General features: G+C 44.9%; 1 protein-coding gene across 3 annotated transcripts in view; it reads right to left on the bottom strand.

The window, feature by feature from the left end:
• dock4b (dedicator of cytokinesis 4b) overlaps positions 1-17,469 on the bottom strand; it is a 90,703-nt gene that overhangs the window by 28,699 nt on the left and 44,535 nt on the right. For all 3 annotated transcript variants that reach the window (XM_079294802.1, XM_079294801.1, XM_079294800.1), the window contains exons 13-26: positions 16,440-16,565; positions 14,355-14,479; positions 13,632-13,794; positions 11,792-11,898; positions 10,170-10,323; positions 8,921-9,018; positions 8,688-8,771; positions 8,311-8,411; positions 7,385-7,466; positions 6,137-6,307; positions 3,892-4,081; positions 3,226-3,362; positions 1,680-1,814; positions 984-1,082 (exon numbers count right to left, since the gene is read on the bottom strand). In XM_079294802.1, the coding sequence (XP_079150928.1) occupies positions 984-1,082; positions 1,680-1,814; positions 3,226-3,362; positions 3,892-4,081; positions 6,137-6,307; positions 7,385-7,466; positions 8,311-8,411; positions 8,688-8,771; positions 8,921-9,018; positions 10,170-10,323; positions 11,792-11,898; positions 13,632-13,794; positions 14,355-14,479; positions 16,440-16,565 (1,772 nt within the window). The remainder of the gene's footprint in view (positions 1-983; positions 1,083-1,679; positions 1,815-3,225; positions 3,363-3,891; positions 4,082-6,136; positions 6,308-7,384; positions 7,467-8,310; positions 8,412-8,687; positions 8,772-8,920; positions 9,019-10,169; positions 10,324-11,791; positions 11,899-13,631; positions 13,795-14,354; positions 14,480-16,439; positions 16,566-17,469) is intronic.

Genomic DNA, 17,469 nt, shown 5'->3' with positions numbered 1-17,469 from the left:
TGTTGTCATTGGACACTCAAATCCATGGGGTCAGGCGCTGCATCTCTGAATGGTGCTGACACATTCAAAATCAAGCTCTGTGAATGTATCGCTAGTTCACTCAATTAGTGTTTAAGACATCTATTGATTGTCAGGTGTTTTGGTTTCAGGAGATGTGCCACAAATGTGCCACTGTTAACATGCCACGTACTTAAATCTGAGGATTAGTGTGGAATCAAATGCAGAGGATGTACGCCTCTGTCCATGGTGCTGAAATGATCAAATCCAGCGTCTCTCAGTTTAAATCCATTTTAGTTTATCGTCACATCTCAATTTGCCATATTTCCAGTGATTGCTCGATGTCTTTCGACCACTTACTTTGGATACTTGTGATTTAAGTACCGGAAATAAAAGCATGGAAATCGTGCTCTCAAGCTAACAAGATCATAGTATCTCTCTGCCTTTTCTGGCATTCTGCCAATTTACATTTCTCACTGGGATGAACTTGTGACCCCGTTAACTTTTTGTCCTCTCTGCTCCGTTTTCATTTTGGAACTTGCCTCCTGCTGACCTTGCAGTAGAGCTCCCGCACATGTAAGCACACAGTGACACAAATACGTATATGTAGAGCACATAAACATATATGTATGTGCATACATTTCAGTCTGCAAGTGCAGGGAATGAGTGAGTCACATGTTGGAAAGTTTGTGAAATAGAGGCGGAGACGTAGAGCGATGACTCAAAGAGGGCAGGCAGACAGATTAGAATGTTAAATCCAAAAAAAACAACACGAATAAGGTAAATCTTCTCTCCCTCTCTGCCCAATATTCCCATGCCAATACACACACACAGGTGAAGTATCGACAGAATATGAAGCAATGCGGATAGAAAGCGATAAATATAGAAATAGGGATTTGGTGTGGTCTCAGTGAGGGTTGGGAGAGGGCAGGAACCCACTGCCACAAACAGATGGGGAGAGAGAGAGATTGATGTGGTGGTCTTACCCTCAGGTTGTCTTTGCTGCTGAACGCCTGCAGCAGCTGCTGGTAGTGTCTGTCACTCATCTGTCGCAGAAGGGCCAACAAACATGCCACAAACTCCCCCTGAGACAGGACGGAACACACAGAGATGAATAAAAAGAGAGAAAACATCGTGCCGTCTTCAGTTTTAATGGTGTGATGTAACCAGGATTATCTAAATTGCTACATAAATGAGCTATTGCGGTTCTAAAACATTGATGTAGAAAGTAGTCGTGCAGGACGCATTGCAACGTCAACGCTGAACTGTGGCGCTTTTGCAAAGGCTGGTCCTTTTATATCTTTATATCAGGAGAGAGGAAAGGAAGCACTTTGTACTATTGCATTTTGCAGAATATCCTTTATTAACCTCTATTGGCAACCGGTGAGAATTGCAGCAACATTAGTGGAGCTCTTATTGCAAGTGGAACAAGCCCTCCTTGAATCTCCATCGTCACACAATGATGATGATGTCATTATTATTCCCCTTTCGCGCTGTGCTGTATTATAAATCTTAATTATTGTTCAACATTAATGTTAATCGTGTTGCCGGAATTATAGTCGCCACAGCGGCAACTCAACTATGAATCTGGAACTACTCCTGCACATTTTGTGAAGTCCCAAAACTACTCATAGTCGTAAGCGCACACACACACACACACAGTACTGGTAAAACAAACGTACAGTGACATCCTGGAACTGTAGTCTCATGGTAGGTCCAGCAGGCTGGGGCCGGTTGCTGATTTCCAGGATGGTTCTCAGTAAAACTCCCAGCAGGCTCTCGACAATTAGCTCCACCTCTTCTGAGACCACCGGCTCCTAAACAAAGGACGAAACACTTGCACGTGAATTACAGGATAACTCTACTTTCACTTAATTAGCACACACAAGAAAAGAGCACTCGTAACGTGAATCTGAAACGTCAGGGTTATCTTCAAATTCAACGACATCGCTCTCTCAAAGTTACCTGGATGTTGGTTTTCCTGACTAATTTGCATTCCACTTCTGTTGGCACAACATTGAACCATGACGGGCCACTGATGTCACTCCCTCGCCCTATGATCTTACTTTCACCGCAGTTTTTAATGAGTCTTGAACACGTATGTTTGGGGCACGAATGAGAAGTTTCAAGGCTAAGAGCGACATTTTGAAACTCTTAAATTCACAGAGAAAGAGGAGAATGGAAAAATAACAAAAGAAGATGGAATACAAAGGCGAGAGAGAGACAGTGAAAGATGAAAAGCAACTACAAGAGAGCGGAGGATAAACTGGTGTGTGTGTGTGTGTGTTTGTGTGTGCTTGTTTGTTTGTGTGTACATGTTTGCGTGTGTCCATCTCCCTCTAGTCTCCCCTGACAAGACAGACAGGTCTTGGACAGGAGAGATAATGAGAAGGCGCTTCAGACTGGCACATTGGCTGCCACTGCTGTCACTTCTCTTTAGATGTGCCACCAGTCTCTGTGTGTGTGTGTGTATTGTCTGTAGGTGTGTGTCCTACTGGGCTCCTTTACCACTAGCTGCCCCTCTGGCAGCAAACAGTCCAAGTCAGGCAACCCGAGGTGCTACACACACACACACACACACACATTCACACAAACACATCTCGAAGTGACTGCCATTGTGACAATGCCTGTTGCTAAATTGATGGGGCTCATTACTGAAGCGCACGGCTGCCAATGTCCTTGTTACAAAGACTAATTGACCATATACACAACAAAGCAATCTGCTATTGCAATGTATTGGCGAGGAAATTGCCTTAAGACTAACTCCTCAAGCTTCGACTTCCTTTAAAGTTATTTCCAGTTATTATGGCGCTTATTCCCTCGTTGAAAATTCTCTTGTACAGTCTAGAATAGCAAGGGGAATTAATTTTAACAACGCTGGATAATGTCTGGGAATAAAGTCATTTCATCCACAATAACAAATAAATCTTCGTCAAATGACTCTTTATTTTTATCTTGAAAAGTAATTTTATTCGACAATATGCTGATTTGTTGAAGTTGAATTTCTACAGCTGCCACTGCAAAGGAATAGTTCAACATCTCAGGATACTCATAATTGTTTTTTTGGCGAAAGTCAGATCGGAAGCTTGACGCATGCCAATCTCATATCTGCATATATTCATATGTTACCGTACAAACATGATGTCAGCAAGATGTCAAACTTGTCATTTAAGGACGAGGTGGGCATGTACAGTTCAACGGTTCACCGGTTACCTCACTCATACCCACCGCAGTGCCGTTCTCCTCCTTCTTGATGAGCGAGAGCATGCTGGTGAGGATGCGAGCGCACATGACCAGGTCTCTCTGCTCCTGCATGTGTGCCTGAAGGACGCGCAGCACCACCGGCAACAGGATGCACCGCGACTCTGCAACACACACACACACACCGTTGTCATACATCGAAGACACAATGACATATAAGGGGAGAACGCAACAGAGACCAAAATGGGAAAACAATGTTTCTTACATTTAAATAAATGCATCTCTCTGCAAGTCTTTGCATTGCCTTAATGGGAGGTTTTCTTGCTACGTGTAGCCTTTTTTGGAGCATGCTGGGAATAACACATTGACTGTAATCTGCTTCAGTGTAAAGCCTTCATTAAGAACACTTTAATGGCCTGGAGTAAAGTGCATTGTGGGTTACATTAGTCAAGGTGTGCTGTCAAATGAATGCACTGCAGGAGTGCACAACCCATCAGTATAATACGGACTAATATAGCCTGTTTGTACACGATGCAGCTTCTCAAATCTGTGCTGTGTGCTTTCCTGCGTTGGTAATCTGTATTTGTGCTATTTGCTGACAAATGTTTTTGTGCTGGGGTTTCAGTGCGTCGACAAGCTTTAGTTATGTCTGCATACCGAGCTGTGCATCTGTTTGTGTGAACAGATCTTTACCCGGGTTCGTGTAAAGCTGGCTTTCCACCGTCTTGGCAATGCACTGCAGCTTGACAGCCTCCAGGCAGTCGGCATGGACAGCTGTGGGCAGGCTGCCCAGCGTCTCCCTGACGAAGCCGGCCACCTCCCGCACTGTGAAGATCTTCAACAGCTCGCCATACACTGCCGGGAACGTCCGCAGGAACACCGCCTGGAGAGAACAGGTTCAATCATTCGGAGGCACTATGAATCCGTCGGCAAAGGCTGGAATCACTTTGTCGAAACGCATTCAAACTGCAAATTGTACCGAAGAGAGCATTTCAAGATGTGAACATGCATGTTTTATAGGTGATGTCAATACATTCTCCACTAAATCAGCATTACAAAATGTATATTTAATCTCATAAAGGGGCCTCTGTGCTCAAGGTGATGGGGAAAATAACACATTTTCAGTGTCTCGGGGCTTTGGATAAAAGAGTTCATCACACAAGAGTTCATCTGTTAAGTCTGAGAAAATGCAACCATAACACAATACTGTGTGCAGTTATGCTGGTCTGTTGGAAAAGGTTCATATCGGCTATAGTGCAATGAATCTCTGGCCTAGACTGGATTTGTCGTCAGGCCGTCGGGGATAACGTGGATTCAATTTGAGGGCTGCTCCGGGGGGGATTGATGTCTGCCTGTTGCTTGTTTGCAGCTCTCAGTCTGATGCTCTGTCTTCCTGTCAAGTTCTGTCAGATTCTCGCCGCACAACTGAAAAATGAAGATTGCTAAAAATCCAGAAGGGCGAGTCACCACCGTGTCCCTTTGTTTCTTTTTACGTTCATTTTTTCCAGGAAAGCCCAGGCAGAAGATAGAAGTCATTTTTCAGCAACACCTCGTTTAACTGTCACGGGTGTTTTACCTTTTGACAAAAGAGCAGTTCAGCTGGAGCAAAAAGAAGTTCCATAGTATTGCTACTTATTGACGGCTCCTTGGTGGCGACAGCTAATTCAGAGGGTTTTCTCTGCTGTCACGGGGTCGAGACTTTGTTTAGAGAAGCCACTGGTCCCGTAACGCAGTTGTTCCCCAAGGCAAATTCCATCTGTGCCGAAACATCGCTTGACAATTGCTTAATAAATTACACAATACTCAGACACGGTCTCTAGGATTGATGGAACAGCATCCCCTTCGAGTGTTCGTTGCTCTAAACATCACATGCCGAGTCACCCTGTGATGAAAACGATAACACACATATCCGGTTACAGGTGCTGAAATATGCGTGAATGGATTTGCTTGTTTGTGTGCCAGGGTGTCAACTTGGATTAGCATTAGCCCGGCCTGCATCTTCCCACAGCCGCTGTTGTGTTGAGAATACCGATTAGCCCGAGAACAGGAGTCAGTGGCGGGCTGGAGTGGAGCGTTTCAGACGGCATAACTGGAACAGCTCATGTTATGCTCACTCCCGTGGCCTCGGAGTGAGGTGGAATAATTACAAAGTGACTGGAGGGTTGAAAACAAGATCGGCGGTTTCTTGAGTGGATTGTTATAATTGGTCAAATGAGCTGTGAAAATAAAACCTAATGGGGTAATTGAAAAGATTTCTCCCAAATGCTAGAACGGATCGTATGTTGAGGTGAGGCAAACAAGGCGATAAAGAAAACTAATTGTGAGCATACTTAGGGGAATCAACACACATTCAGATGTTTGTCCGACTTGAGTGCTGAGAGCACCCTGGTTGATTAAAAGAGCACATGACTCGAATGGATGAAAGAGAAATGATTGAATAAAAAAAAAAAAAGGAGGCAAATGAGAACACAAAACAGCAAAACTAAAGACGATAGGGAATAAGGGGAGACGGCAGAGGAATAGGAAACAGATCCCCACACGGGTTCTGCAATGGGAAATAATGCAGGTATATCCCTCGTTCCAAGTGTGAAGAAATACACACAAAACCACACAAGCAGCTGTTTCTGGTGTGTAATTAGGAGTATCTTTGGCATCTTTGGCGCGTTTGTTTTGGTTTGCGTGTTGTAAATCAGCGACTGCGGCTGCCCCGCTGTGCAGACCATCCAGCGGAAATGGAAAAGTTGCAACAGAAATCCACAGCCCTCTGGCGGCATGAAATTCAATTACAGACAATTTCTCACCTATCACAACTGCATTAACAGGAGCCCCCCCCCCCCCCCCCCAAGACAGAAAAACATACAAGTAGCAGGCACAGAGTTACACATCCACACACAACGATGCTCATGATTTCAGACGCACAACACACACACACACACACCTGTGTTTGTGCAACCGGACTGGTGCTTTTGTTTTCCTGCGAGAGGAAGAAGCGGATGGACATGAAGAGCTCGTGGATGCAGACCCGGAACTCCTCCTCATTCTGGCCTCCTGTGGCCAATGAGAAGAGCCGGCGAGACTGGACAATGTACTTGAAGATGTACTCGCTGGCCTGGAGGATAGAAAGAAAAACAGTCGTTTATCATCTGTTCTGTGATGAATAAGCCAAGAAAGTCAGACTTCCCCTCCAGCGGAAATGAGTAAAGAATGATGCGACATTTCATTTTGCCCCTGATGCACAGCATCCATTTATCTGAAAGCCAATAGTGGTGTTCATTTTTGTTTAAATGACAGAAAATTTCACCTACATCTTTGATAATGGATTTTTTAAGTCAATTATGAAGCAATTATATCTTCTTTACTCAAATATTTACCAGTTTCAGACGAGTGATCAGTGGACATAAGCAGTCTGAACACCTCATCTTGGGCTCTCGGATCTTGTGGTCGGCATTTATTATAATTTCATTTATTGAAAAAAGAATTGTCAGATTAACTAATAACGAAAGACATAATTGGTTGTGGTCCTATAGTGCACACAGTTGTAATCACACAGATAACCAGTAACAGTGACCTCCTTTTCTGCTCCAAAATAAAACTTGTCCAAAAAGATTAGCTCGAAAAAAAACAAAAAAAAAACGAATAAAAGACATCCTGTGGATCACTCAGACAGACAACCCTTGCAAACACATCTGCGGTGCATCGCTCATTTACAATTGACTGCATGACAGAGTAACAATTTACATCCGTTGAAGAATGTCCCGCGTGAATGACAAATGGGGGAAACCCACAGCACAGAAGCCGCAACGTGCTCCTCCGACGGCACATCGGCACGAGTCACTCGAATATTGTGATGTGGATTCCCAACACCAGAGGCACTGCATTTTCTGCAGATTAAAATTGCATGCGGCGTAATGGAGTGAGGAGGGGAATAACGGATGGCGGTGCGTTGTGTTCTCTGCTAATGGGGGGGGGGGGTAATTAGGAGGAGTGGCAGCAAGAGGGAGCAAGTTCATTCATTTGCATTCCTGCATGCATCTGTGTTGATGGTGTTATTGTTCAAATGTTTGTGACCGTGTGTCTTTTGGAAACATCACTCCGGCTGCCTTTGGCGCGTGTCCTGTGTGTGTGTGTGTGTGTGTGTGTGTGTGTGTGTGTGTGCACGTGTGCGTCCTCGAAGCAGATGCCTCACCTTGAGCACCTGCTGTATGTGATCCTGGTGCTCGGCGTCAACGATGCGGTCCACGTACCACTTCAGCACTTTGATCAGGTCCCTGGAGAAAACACAGAGGCACGCACAGGATCACCACATCACCCCCCCCAGCTACATCGCACGTTGCTTCCCTCCACCGGGTTTAGCAAACAAAGATGAGGCAATGTAGTCTTTTGCAATGAAACTATGATTTAAAATCTATTTCAGAGAAAACGACTGGCTCTTCATAAATACTGCCTCTTCAAATGTTGCAGTCTTAGGATGACAGACAAACCTCTCGTTGTCTGCTCCACTTTTTTTGCCTCCAGAAAAGTTTTCTCATTCTAATCATGACTGGACGACATCTTGGTTCTCGATTAATAACTGCAGATCGTGACAATAATGTCTGTGTAAAGGAATTAAGGTGCGACACGTTGAATGAAACAGTATCAGAGGTAAAGGAGTTTAAAGCAGATGGATGCGGCAGCAGGATTCCGTGTGGGTGCGTTGCAAAGATTGAAAAAATACAAATAAAAAAGAGAGAAGAAGAAGACACACCAACACGTTATCTTAGCAGGTACAGAGAGTGTGAAGAAGACAGCCGGTGAGAACAGCAGGTTGTGAATATGTGTGTCGTGAGTGTGTGTGTGTACGTATGTGACAGACACAGGAGAGGAAAGGAGGAAGGCGGGAAGCAAAAGTGAGCCCATTTTCACATTTCACAGCCAGGGGGCACCGTGAGCATTTCATTCACACTCCCGTTGACTCTATCGCAGCACAGAGCCGAGCAGAGCTGCCTCTCAGCGCTGACGCACGTCAGCCTCTCTGATCGCCTGCGATACAGTGGAACACAATACGTGGGCAAGGCTGCGTCGCTGGCCTCGAACAGCAACACCTTGAGAAGCGGAGGCTGAAACGTCGTGTACCTGTAGGACAAAGCTCCGGCAAAGTGGCTCTCGATGTAGGTGTCCATGACTGGTTTGAAGTGCTGGAATTTGCTGTCCTGCAGCAAGTTGATGATATGGACCTGGAAATAAACACAGAAGACGGATTGCAAAAAAAAATCATATAAATCATAGTATCGTGTAAAAATGATGACATACACACATATCTGAGCGCGCATGTGTCAGTGTGACACTGATGTCGAGAGAGGGACACGCAAACAAAGAGTAGTTCGGCGAGCTCTGCGGCGTCGCATCACTCCATCTTTCGCCGGCAGAAAGTTTGTGTTTTTGTGTGATTGACTTTGTGCTCGACACATGAAGGAGGAAAGGAGAATGAAGATTCATTAGATCTTGCTTACCAGAGAATCAAACACCTTGAGCCCGTATCTCTGGGAGCTTTCGTCCAGAATACCAAAGAGAGTGTCCAGGGTGTCCTGTAGAAACTGTACAAAAGGGAGTTGGTATGTGTGAGCGGCAGCTTTAAATTGACTTTAACATCCTCATCCCTCTCAGCTTGAACTTAAAATAAAAACATGTGGATTGAAATCAAAATCCGAAACAATCGACACGACAAATGCCAAGTAGGGCCTACTTTGACAATCTCCGAGCCGTCGATCTCCTTCAGCTTAGAGAGGCTGTCGTTGATCCTTTCGGGGTGGGCTCGCCACTTCAACAGGTCCAGCATGTCTCCTGAGGAAGACAAAAAGAGGGGGAATCAAACGATAGAACAGTAAGCGAAGGAGATACAGGAACACAGTGAAAAGCACAAGAGATCAAGACACACATCTCATGTTTGTCTGTCAAGAAAGGCAGGATTACGAGAGCGACGCGCACCTCAGGTCACAAAGCATCACCACACCCTTCAATTACAGCCCCAAAACCTCCACAGAATCCAAACAAATGATGACATTTCCAAGTGCGGCAGGATAAAGGAGATAAAAAGTCATTTTCCCTGAGCCAGGGTCCCCAGACATACGCATGAATAAAACATAAGCCGCAAGAAGAAAGTCTTTCAGCCGTCTCTCCGGATCCCGTTCAACCTGAAGTGGGTCTTTTCAAAAACTTTACATGTAAACCTGCGTCTGTGTGCGCGCACGTGCATGTGTGCACGCGCATGACTGCATTCACCAATCTGTCAAGTGTATTTCGGCATCAAAAACTCTGCTGCAATGCTTCTGTAATCAATTTAGAAACAAAATCAAATGCATGCAGGAAATAAAGAGTAAACTGTGCCTGAAGCTCTTCTGTTTCTAGATTCTACTGAATGAGGTAAAAGATGATTTATCATTTACTGCTAATACTGTTCTCTGGTACAACAGTGACGGTGTCTATGAGTCTCAGTGGGGATAAAACAAGCGTCTCCTTCGCTGCGCACCTTATACAGCATATTTAATGATTATTGTTGGCTATCGTTTACTGCATTATCAGCAAGCTAGTCCTACTGAAATAAGACAATGCCCGCTCTGCAACCAGTTTACGAAAGCAAGGATTTATTGGTTCATTAGTGAGCAGTGCGAACTGGAGGCTATTCCCACTCACGTGCTGTTGTTTTTTCACACAATCGCACAGTTTGGATGGAAATATCGCTTTCTCACCTGCACAAAACTTGCCACTTGCCTCCTTTCCGTGAGTGAAACATATGGCATCTCACCATTTTGTCAGTCTTTTTGGGAAGTGTTGATCCCTATCTTTGGCAATAGCTCCTTACCCTACACGCACACAGAGCTGCTCAGACGCACGGGACCAGCTCGTGTACAAGCTAACTCCAGTTAAAAAAATGAAAATGTGACGAGAGTACGAGCGAAGCAGCCAAAACACCTAAAAATAAAAGTCTTGTTTACCGTTCTGAGTGAGCTTGGTGGAGCAGAGAAAGCTGGTGATCCAGAAGGACTCCTTGGTGCCTTTCAGAGTCTGGTTGTTGGACGGGAGGTTGGCCTTGGAGAACGGCAGCTTCAGGTAGCGCGGACAGTCTGCCAAGCTGGTATTCTCCTCGCACTGGGAACAAGGACGGAAAGCAAGAAAAGCACACATTTGGTAAACTGGCACAGACGATGGAGAGGAGAGGAGCGGAATAATGTTATACTGTCAAAACACGAACGTAATGCGGTCGCTCTTTTATTACCAACATGTCAAAACGTAAGTTCTAGGACTGTACTATATGTCGTAGCGCTGTAGGCCGTATCGCGATTGAGACGTCCAAGCTGTTGCACACAATCAATCACAGAACACGACTGTTATTTTGGGGGATTTAATGTGCTGCTTTAATGCCTACAGCTGAGGCCGTTTGAGCTCCAAAAGCAACCACACAGTTTGGACTGATTCTTCTGTGTCTATTTTGGGTCTGGGGTGAAACTAGGCCATGCCAGCTTCATTGAGCTTTTCAGCAACTTCCATCTGGCATTGGAACGCCCCCCCCCCCCCCTGAACGGTGGGAATACACAGGGCTACCAGAGCTGTCCTCTAAAACTGGCAGGCTCAGGTTGGAGGGTTTGGTAGGACTGAATGTGGCCGTCCTGACAGGAAAAGCAGACAATAAAAAGGAGGAGTTTTTGTTTTTAAAGACTGTTGAAGATAATTAAGCTAACAGCAATGTAAATAATCAGACTTTTCTGGTCACTGTTCTGCCTCACTGCCAATGAAAATGTATGAATGCGCTCAATGCGTTTCCTGAGGTCTGTGCACACACCCTTCGCCCGCAGCTGAGGGAAACCGCGCAGTCTGCAATTATTCTGAATTACACCCGAGACGGTCCTGCAGCAGCGTTTAACTGGGGATGCAGGCCATTTGATTTGCTTTGGTCTCTTGATGTTTTCAAAACCAAAAACGTGTGAAAAGATGAGCGGGTGGCGTCGCAAGGTCTGTAAAATGCCGAAAAAGAGGACGTAAAGGTCGTGCTAAATACAGAGACAGACTTCCTCGAATGAAATGTGTACGCGTTGAACTGTCTCTTACACATGCCGAGAAAAAAGACACATACAATACATACTCACTCAAGGTTCGGTTCAGCCCCACAGCTGAAGAAATGTTACGTGAGTGGACATGACTCATGGGCCAGTCGGGCTGTGATGGAGCGATGGAGCACCAAACGGTGCGATAACAGAACCCAGGATTCACATAATCATATACAGCATGTAATCCCATTCTAAATAGCCTTGGCTTCACCCGTGTGGTGCAAAACAGCTGAGGTTTCACTTAAGAGAATCTTTCAGCTGCAAATTTACCAATGGACAGGATGGATTTTCTTTCTGTCCGCTGAACTCTTTTCCTGTTGAATACCATGTCATGCATTGAAAACAGTGGAGTTATCCTTTCCTATTGCTTTAGAATAAGACATTTTGGATGGAATTACACATCAAGATGAATACTTGGGACACTATGTGTGCCAAAAACACATCCTGGAAAGCACACAGTCCGATCTATTCCATGTTGTTCAGTCAAAACCTTTGTGTTGTTTTGGTTTTACCTTATGGATAATGAGCTCGTGGGTGCCATCTGGCAGAGTCCTGCCGTCCTCCTGCATCAGAGGGACAAAGGAGTAGCCAAACAGTTTCTTCTCTCCCTTGTCTTTAGCTGTCAAACAACAACACATGGACACGGCATTGAGTCCAAAATACACAAGCACAGACTGCCTGAAAGCACATGAAACAGAGAGCAACCTTATGAAACCAGTTCTATTCAGTTCTTTTAAGAAGCTTTCTGAAAGCTCTGGGCATGATTTGCATTGCATTATTACACATGTAATCAGATTTATCTGCTGCTTCAGCAATAAAGTGCTAATTTGCGCACAGCGAAAGTGAGAAGTGTAGCGCTAGCAAGGTTTCTACTTCCTTTCATTGCAACACACCACTTAAGTGCCGTCTACGTGGTAGACCCCTCTGTGTGTGTGTGTGTGTGTGTGTGTGTGTGTGTGTGTGTGTGTGTGTGTGTGTGTGTGTGTGTGTGTGTGTGTGTGTGCCTGTACTCTCCCAGGAGCAGCACAAGTTGTATTAAACTTATAAAATGGTATTGCACCGTGGCCATTTCTTTTTTTCTGTCCTGCTCTGCTGCGATGACGTTTTTACACCAGGAAAGATATTGCTTACAAGACTCTAGACTGCAAACTTTTTCATTTTTGTTTGGCTTGGGCGCCGGGAGATTAGGAAAGATTTAGGTGTACTGTGTGAAACTTGCTGAGCTCGGCAGAGCGGGTGGGGATTGACGTGTGTTATATTCTTGAAACCACTCCATCGAATACACGAAGCCATTATACAGCACAATTCCAGAGTTTCTTTCTTAATTGTAAACAAGTAAATACTTATCATCACTTATATCTCTGAACTGTCTAGTGAGAGAGAGAAAACAGCTGCTCTTACAGCAGCAATAGCATCCCTAACAACAACATATTTGCAAATTGTTTCAGTTGTTTGAAATATCACAGAACCAATCAACAAACGATCGGCTATAATGAGGCAAAGTATTGCACTGTTGATGCTGACTGGCCCTTGCAGCCCCCTTTAGTCCCATTGAGGGACAACACTGGGCTCCCCACGAACAAATGAACAATTACAGCTGCTGCATAATGAGTGCAAGTACAAGATGGAATTTTAAAGTATATTCATGAAAAAAGAAATTTGCTTCCTGTTTTGCATTTATTGAAAATGAGAGTGTCTGCTAATCCTATTTCTGCAGACAGGTTGTCCCAGAGTTTGGGAGCCTGAATAGTATGTGTAATAAGGTCTCTCCAGACTGGTGTCACCACAGGCCTTAAATTGGGCTCTTAACGGGCAGCCCTTTGGTAGTAATGCTAGCACTGCGAGCAGTAATAAGGCTGCTATATCTGCTGCACACAGCCTCCCAGCTTGGCTGCAAACCGCATAATAATATCAGCTTGTTATGAGAGAAGAGACTGCCCTCTCCCCCTGCAGCTCAGAGAGCGGGAGAGAGAGAGCAATATTTTAGTTATAATTAAAGTTTTGTCTCATTAGGAGGTGAGAAGTTGGACAAACTAGTCTCATTATGAAAACGCCTCAACAAGCGCACACTTATGCACTTGGACGCAGTCTATTTGGGGGTGGCAGCGGCCTCTGGGCTCGAGGCTGGGGTGTTGGCGGATTCAAGCGGGTGGGGTAAGCGAGTGTTTATTGTACTCCAATCTCCCTTCACAACGATGCCTCTCTTTGCCTCCAACTCCCCAGGATAATCAACTGAACAGAGCAGCAGCGCCTCTCGGGCATTCACACCTGAACAGGTAATGTCTGAAAATGCGTGAAAGCCTGGAAAAAAGATGAATTAAAAGGGTTCGCCAAATTCCTGTTCCCACTTACTGGAGCAGTGTCGGAACTCAAACCTGACGTGTGACCCGCGAAACATGTCGACCGGGATTGGCAGCTTGATCTGCTCGGCCCAGCGCGGGCTGTTGTTGTGGTACAGCACCAAGGAGTGGTACTCATCCCCGCCTGGTTCACCAGAGCCGGCAGCCACGTGAGTCTGAGGGAGACACAAAGAAGAGCGTGAATCAAGACAAAGGGCGGAGGGGGAAGAATGAAAAGAAAAAAGAAAAAAAACAGGAAGTGAGGAGAGGAAATGAGAGGCCAGGCTCTGGGATGAGGTAAGGGGCAGATTTTGAAGGACACAATGACTTCATGAGTCAGGCGTGAAAAGAGAGGGGCGCATTGAAAACCGTCCACACACACCGCGAGTGCCAATAAAGTGAGAACGACGGGGGTTTCATGCGTGTGTGTATGTGTGTCAGAGGGATGCGTGGCAGCAGGGTTATGTTTGAGTCTATTTTCTCTTCAAGGCCGAGGCAGCGCAGGAAACCACAGGAGCAGGCTGTCACAGCGCTGCACCAGAATTGGGCAACACACGAGAGAGACACTTAGCTCTCATCTGGGTCAGCCATATTTAAATGAAGAGTTTTGCTCCAAAATAAGCCACCCGCTATTAAGGACTTAATAAGGCATTTACTATCCTTAAACAACGTGGTTAGTCATTTCATATGATATATTTTACGCAGAATGTGAACTGTGAAAAAAATGTGTTTTTACCTTGAGGATCAGCCCATCGATATCCAGCACATAGACAGTGATCTCTACGTTCCTGGAAACACTTTTCCCGCCCTTCTCAAACTCGCCTCTCTCCAGTGTGATGTAAAGGTCATTCCTCACCTCCCCTGCAGGAACAGGAAGGTAAAAGAGGCAACAAGGCATCGGTTATGCATCCGAGCACGCATTATTAATGGTCGCTCAGCAGCGGGACCACAATTGTTTGTGTTTGTAATGCTGCGTGACAGGAGTGGACAGCATTTAGGTTCGTGGCATTGAACGACATATTTTCTGCTGACGTGAAATCGAGGCCTGAGGCACGACCTTCCACAACCAGAGAAAACAAGATTTATTAAAACCCGCAATACGTAGCCTGGGCTGCTGACATCCACCTGCTTTGATTACAGCAGAGTAACAGGAGGCCATACTCCACACAATCGATGTAGCAAGTAGACCGACAGTATATGTACACAATCTTTTGTTTATTCGATGCATTCTTCTTCCTTTCACAAAAGCTGGAGCCTACATTACCCACAGTGCAACTCAACCTGGTCAATATATCAGAAGATACAGTCATACAAAATCACCCCAGGAGGTGATATTCTACATCTTTTTGTAAGAACTGCAGCTGTATGCACAATGACGGGGCCAGGCACACATTTATTCCCTCCTGTAGGGGAAGTCAAAATGGTGCAAAGCCCTCTGGGTAAGAAAAAGATTACACTTGTTTCCTCTGCAGCCAATCTGCTCTGTGTTCAGACACAGTGTTAAATATGTTCCCTATATAACTGCTATGTGTGTGTGTGTGTTCATCATATCTCTATTTCGAGGGTCAATATTGATTTTCTGCTCTTAACGGTAACCATGGCAACATGGGGCATTATATACACACCCATACTGTACGCTTGATTCACACACACACACACAGATTGCAGGAAGGCAGACACACAATGGGGCAGTCTCTTAATGTACAATAAGGAAAAAAGGGAAGTTGAGAAGGAGGGGCGAGAGCAGCTGAAAGAATAAAATGAGGAGAAAGATACAGCGTGATACAAATCCAGAAAAGAGAGAGACAGAAAGAGAGAGACAGAAAGAGAGAGACAGAAAGAGAGAGACGGTTTCCGTCGCCCAAGGGCAGACTTAAACAGGCAGAGAGGGTGGGAGCACTCAGCATTAAGGGTTTGTAGTCAGACAAAGAAAGAGACAGAGAACATAAATCTGTGTTAGTGAGGCACTGAGGGACCCACAGTCTGTGGCTCCTCTGTATCTGTGAGACCAGGCAGCACACCTCACTGATATAAGAAGGAGCAATGTCCAGCTCTCATTAATGAACCAAGAGTCACAGAGCTGATTCATACAGCACTTTCTGTCACGCTGCATGTCAATATAAACACGTACGTCGTTGAGTTATTTGTCTCATCTCACATTCAAGTGATTGTGCATGCGTTACCACGGCAACAAGACCCCCAACCCAGCTCAGGCTGAGGGTTTCTGCAGGGGCCCCGTGTCGTTTTTCGAGAAGAAGCTATGAAACAATCTGAATATTTCATCTTTCTGAGGCTGATTGAAATATCACTCTCAGGCATCATGTAGGGATGCCAAGTGTACAGTAGATCAATGTACACAATACAAACACCAGGAAATACATTATTAAGCTTAGAGTCTCAAAAGGTGTCAGCTATGATAGCATATCATGAATAGACCTTTTATGGAGAAATCAATTCTTCAACAGAAAATCAAAAGGACAGATGTGTCGGTGTAAGCAATTCTTTGACAGCAAAGTGATCTCTGGGATGTGTAGTGGCAGAACAGCACAGCAGTGGCTTTCAGCAACGCATTGAATGTGCTGAAGTGGTTAGAAGATGGATCAGCTGGTATTACTGCAGGAGTGCTTTTGTCCAAGGTTGGATGTAATAATATATATCGATGAATTTCCTGTTGTGCAGCGAAGAAACTAGCTTAAAGTGTAAATTAGCAGTGTGCCGGGATGACGTGCATATCCACCACCGCACCTAAAGACAAGTGGTTGAATGCTGAGCAACAGGACAGACAAGCTGACGTCAAGTGAGCTTGTTTGCGGCGTCCTACCTGGCATGATGACGTCAGAGAAGCCCAGTTTCCTGGTGATGGACACGCCCCGCGTGAAGAGGACCATGTACTCTCGTCTCAGCTGCTCTATGTCCCCGTGGAGGAGCTGGAGAGCCACTGCCAGGCCTAACAAAGAAACAATAACAATAAAAATCTCACATAACATATTCCTATATGACAGACTTGATATTCCCTCCCTTATCCTTTACCATAGCCACTGAATAAACCTCTCAAAATATATCACAACCCTATTCCAAACACAATGATGAATATATTCACAAGGGCATATTTTCAGTTTTATTACAGCCACATGAACTTGCAAACCAGATAACTAAAGTTATACCTTCCAACATCAATGTTCATGTGTATGGAAGGGAACAGACAACCCCACATATACATAAACCAAAAATGTAAACAGCCTGTGAATCATCTCCAGCTCTCTTTTATTGCGAGGAAATCCGACATGAAGGCTGTCGTTTCAAATCAATATCCTGGCGTAATAACTCCAAATGTCAGCGCAGCGAAATTAAAGCGCCGACTTGCATGTAAAGCTGAAAAGCCGCATCTCCTCGACGTCCGAGCCTCGTCCGCGCTCACGAGGAGAGGCGAGCACACAAAACGGCTTAACAGCAAGGCGGTGTGTAAGGGACAAGATGATGGTGATTGTTGTTGTTGTGGATGTTTCCAGGAGAGTTGGGAGGCAGTGGTGAAGCGGTTCATTAAGCTTTGAGAGGTTTCGGGCCACTAAGAGTCAACAAGGCAACGTGACTTGTTTGCAATATACCAACATTGACTCCACTACAGAGGAATAAAGCAGGAAAAAGGCTGTGAAGTTGAGAGAAATGTTGTAATGTCTTCACTTTTAGCCTGTTTAGGCTGATTATATTAAAATTGCTTTAAAAAATAAACCTATTTTGATTATTTACATCCCGTCGGGATTAAATATATCTACGACGTCTCTTTCTGTCTACTGTATATTCATATTGAAGTCAATCTAATGAATTCATTTACAAAAAAACATTGAGTGTGT

Source organism: Melanostigma gelatinosum (genome assembly GCF_949748355.1).
Source record: "Melanostigma gelatinosum genome assembly, chromosome: 22".
Taxonomy (NCBI): Eukaryota; Metazoa; Chordata; class Actinopteri; order Perciformes; family Zoarcidae; genus Melanostigma; species Melanostigma gelatinosum.
This window is presented reverse-complemented; position numbering and strand designations above follow the sequence as displayed.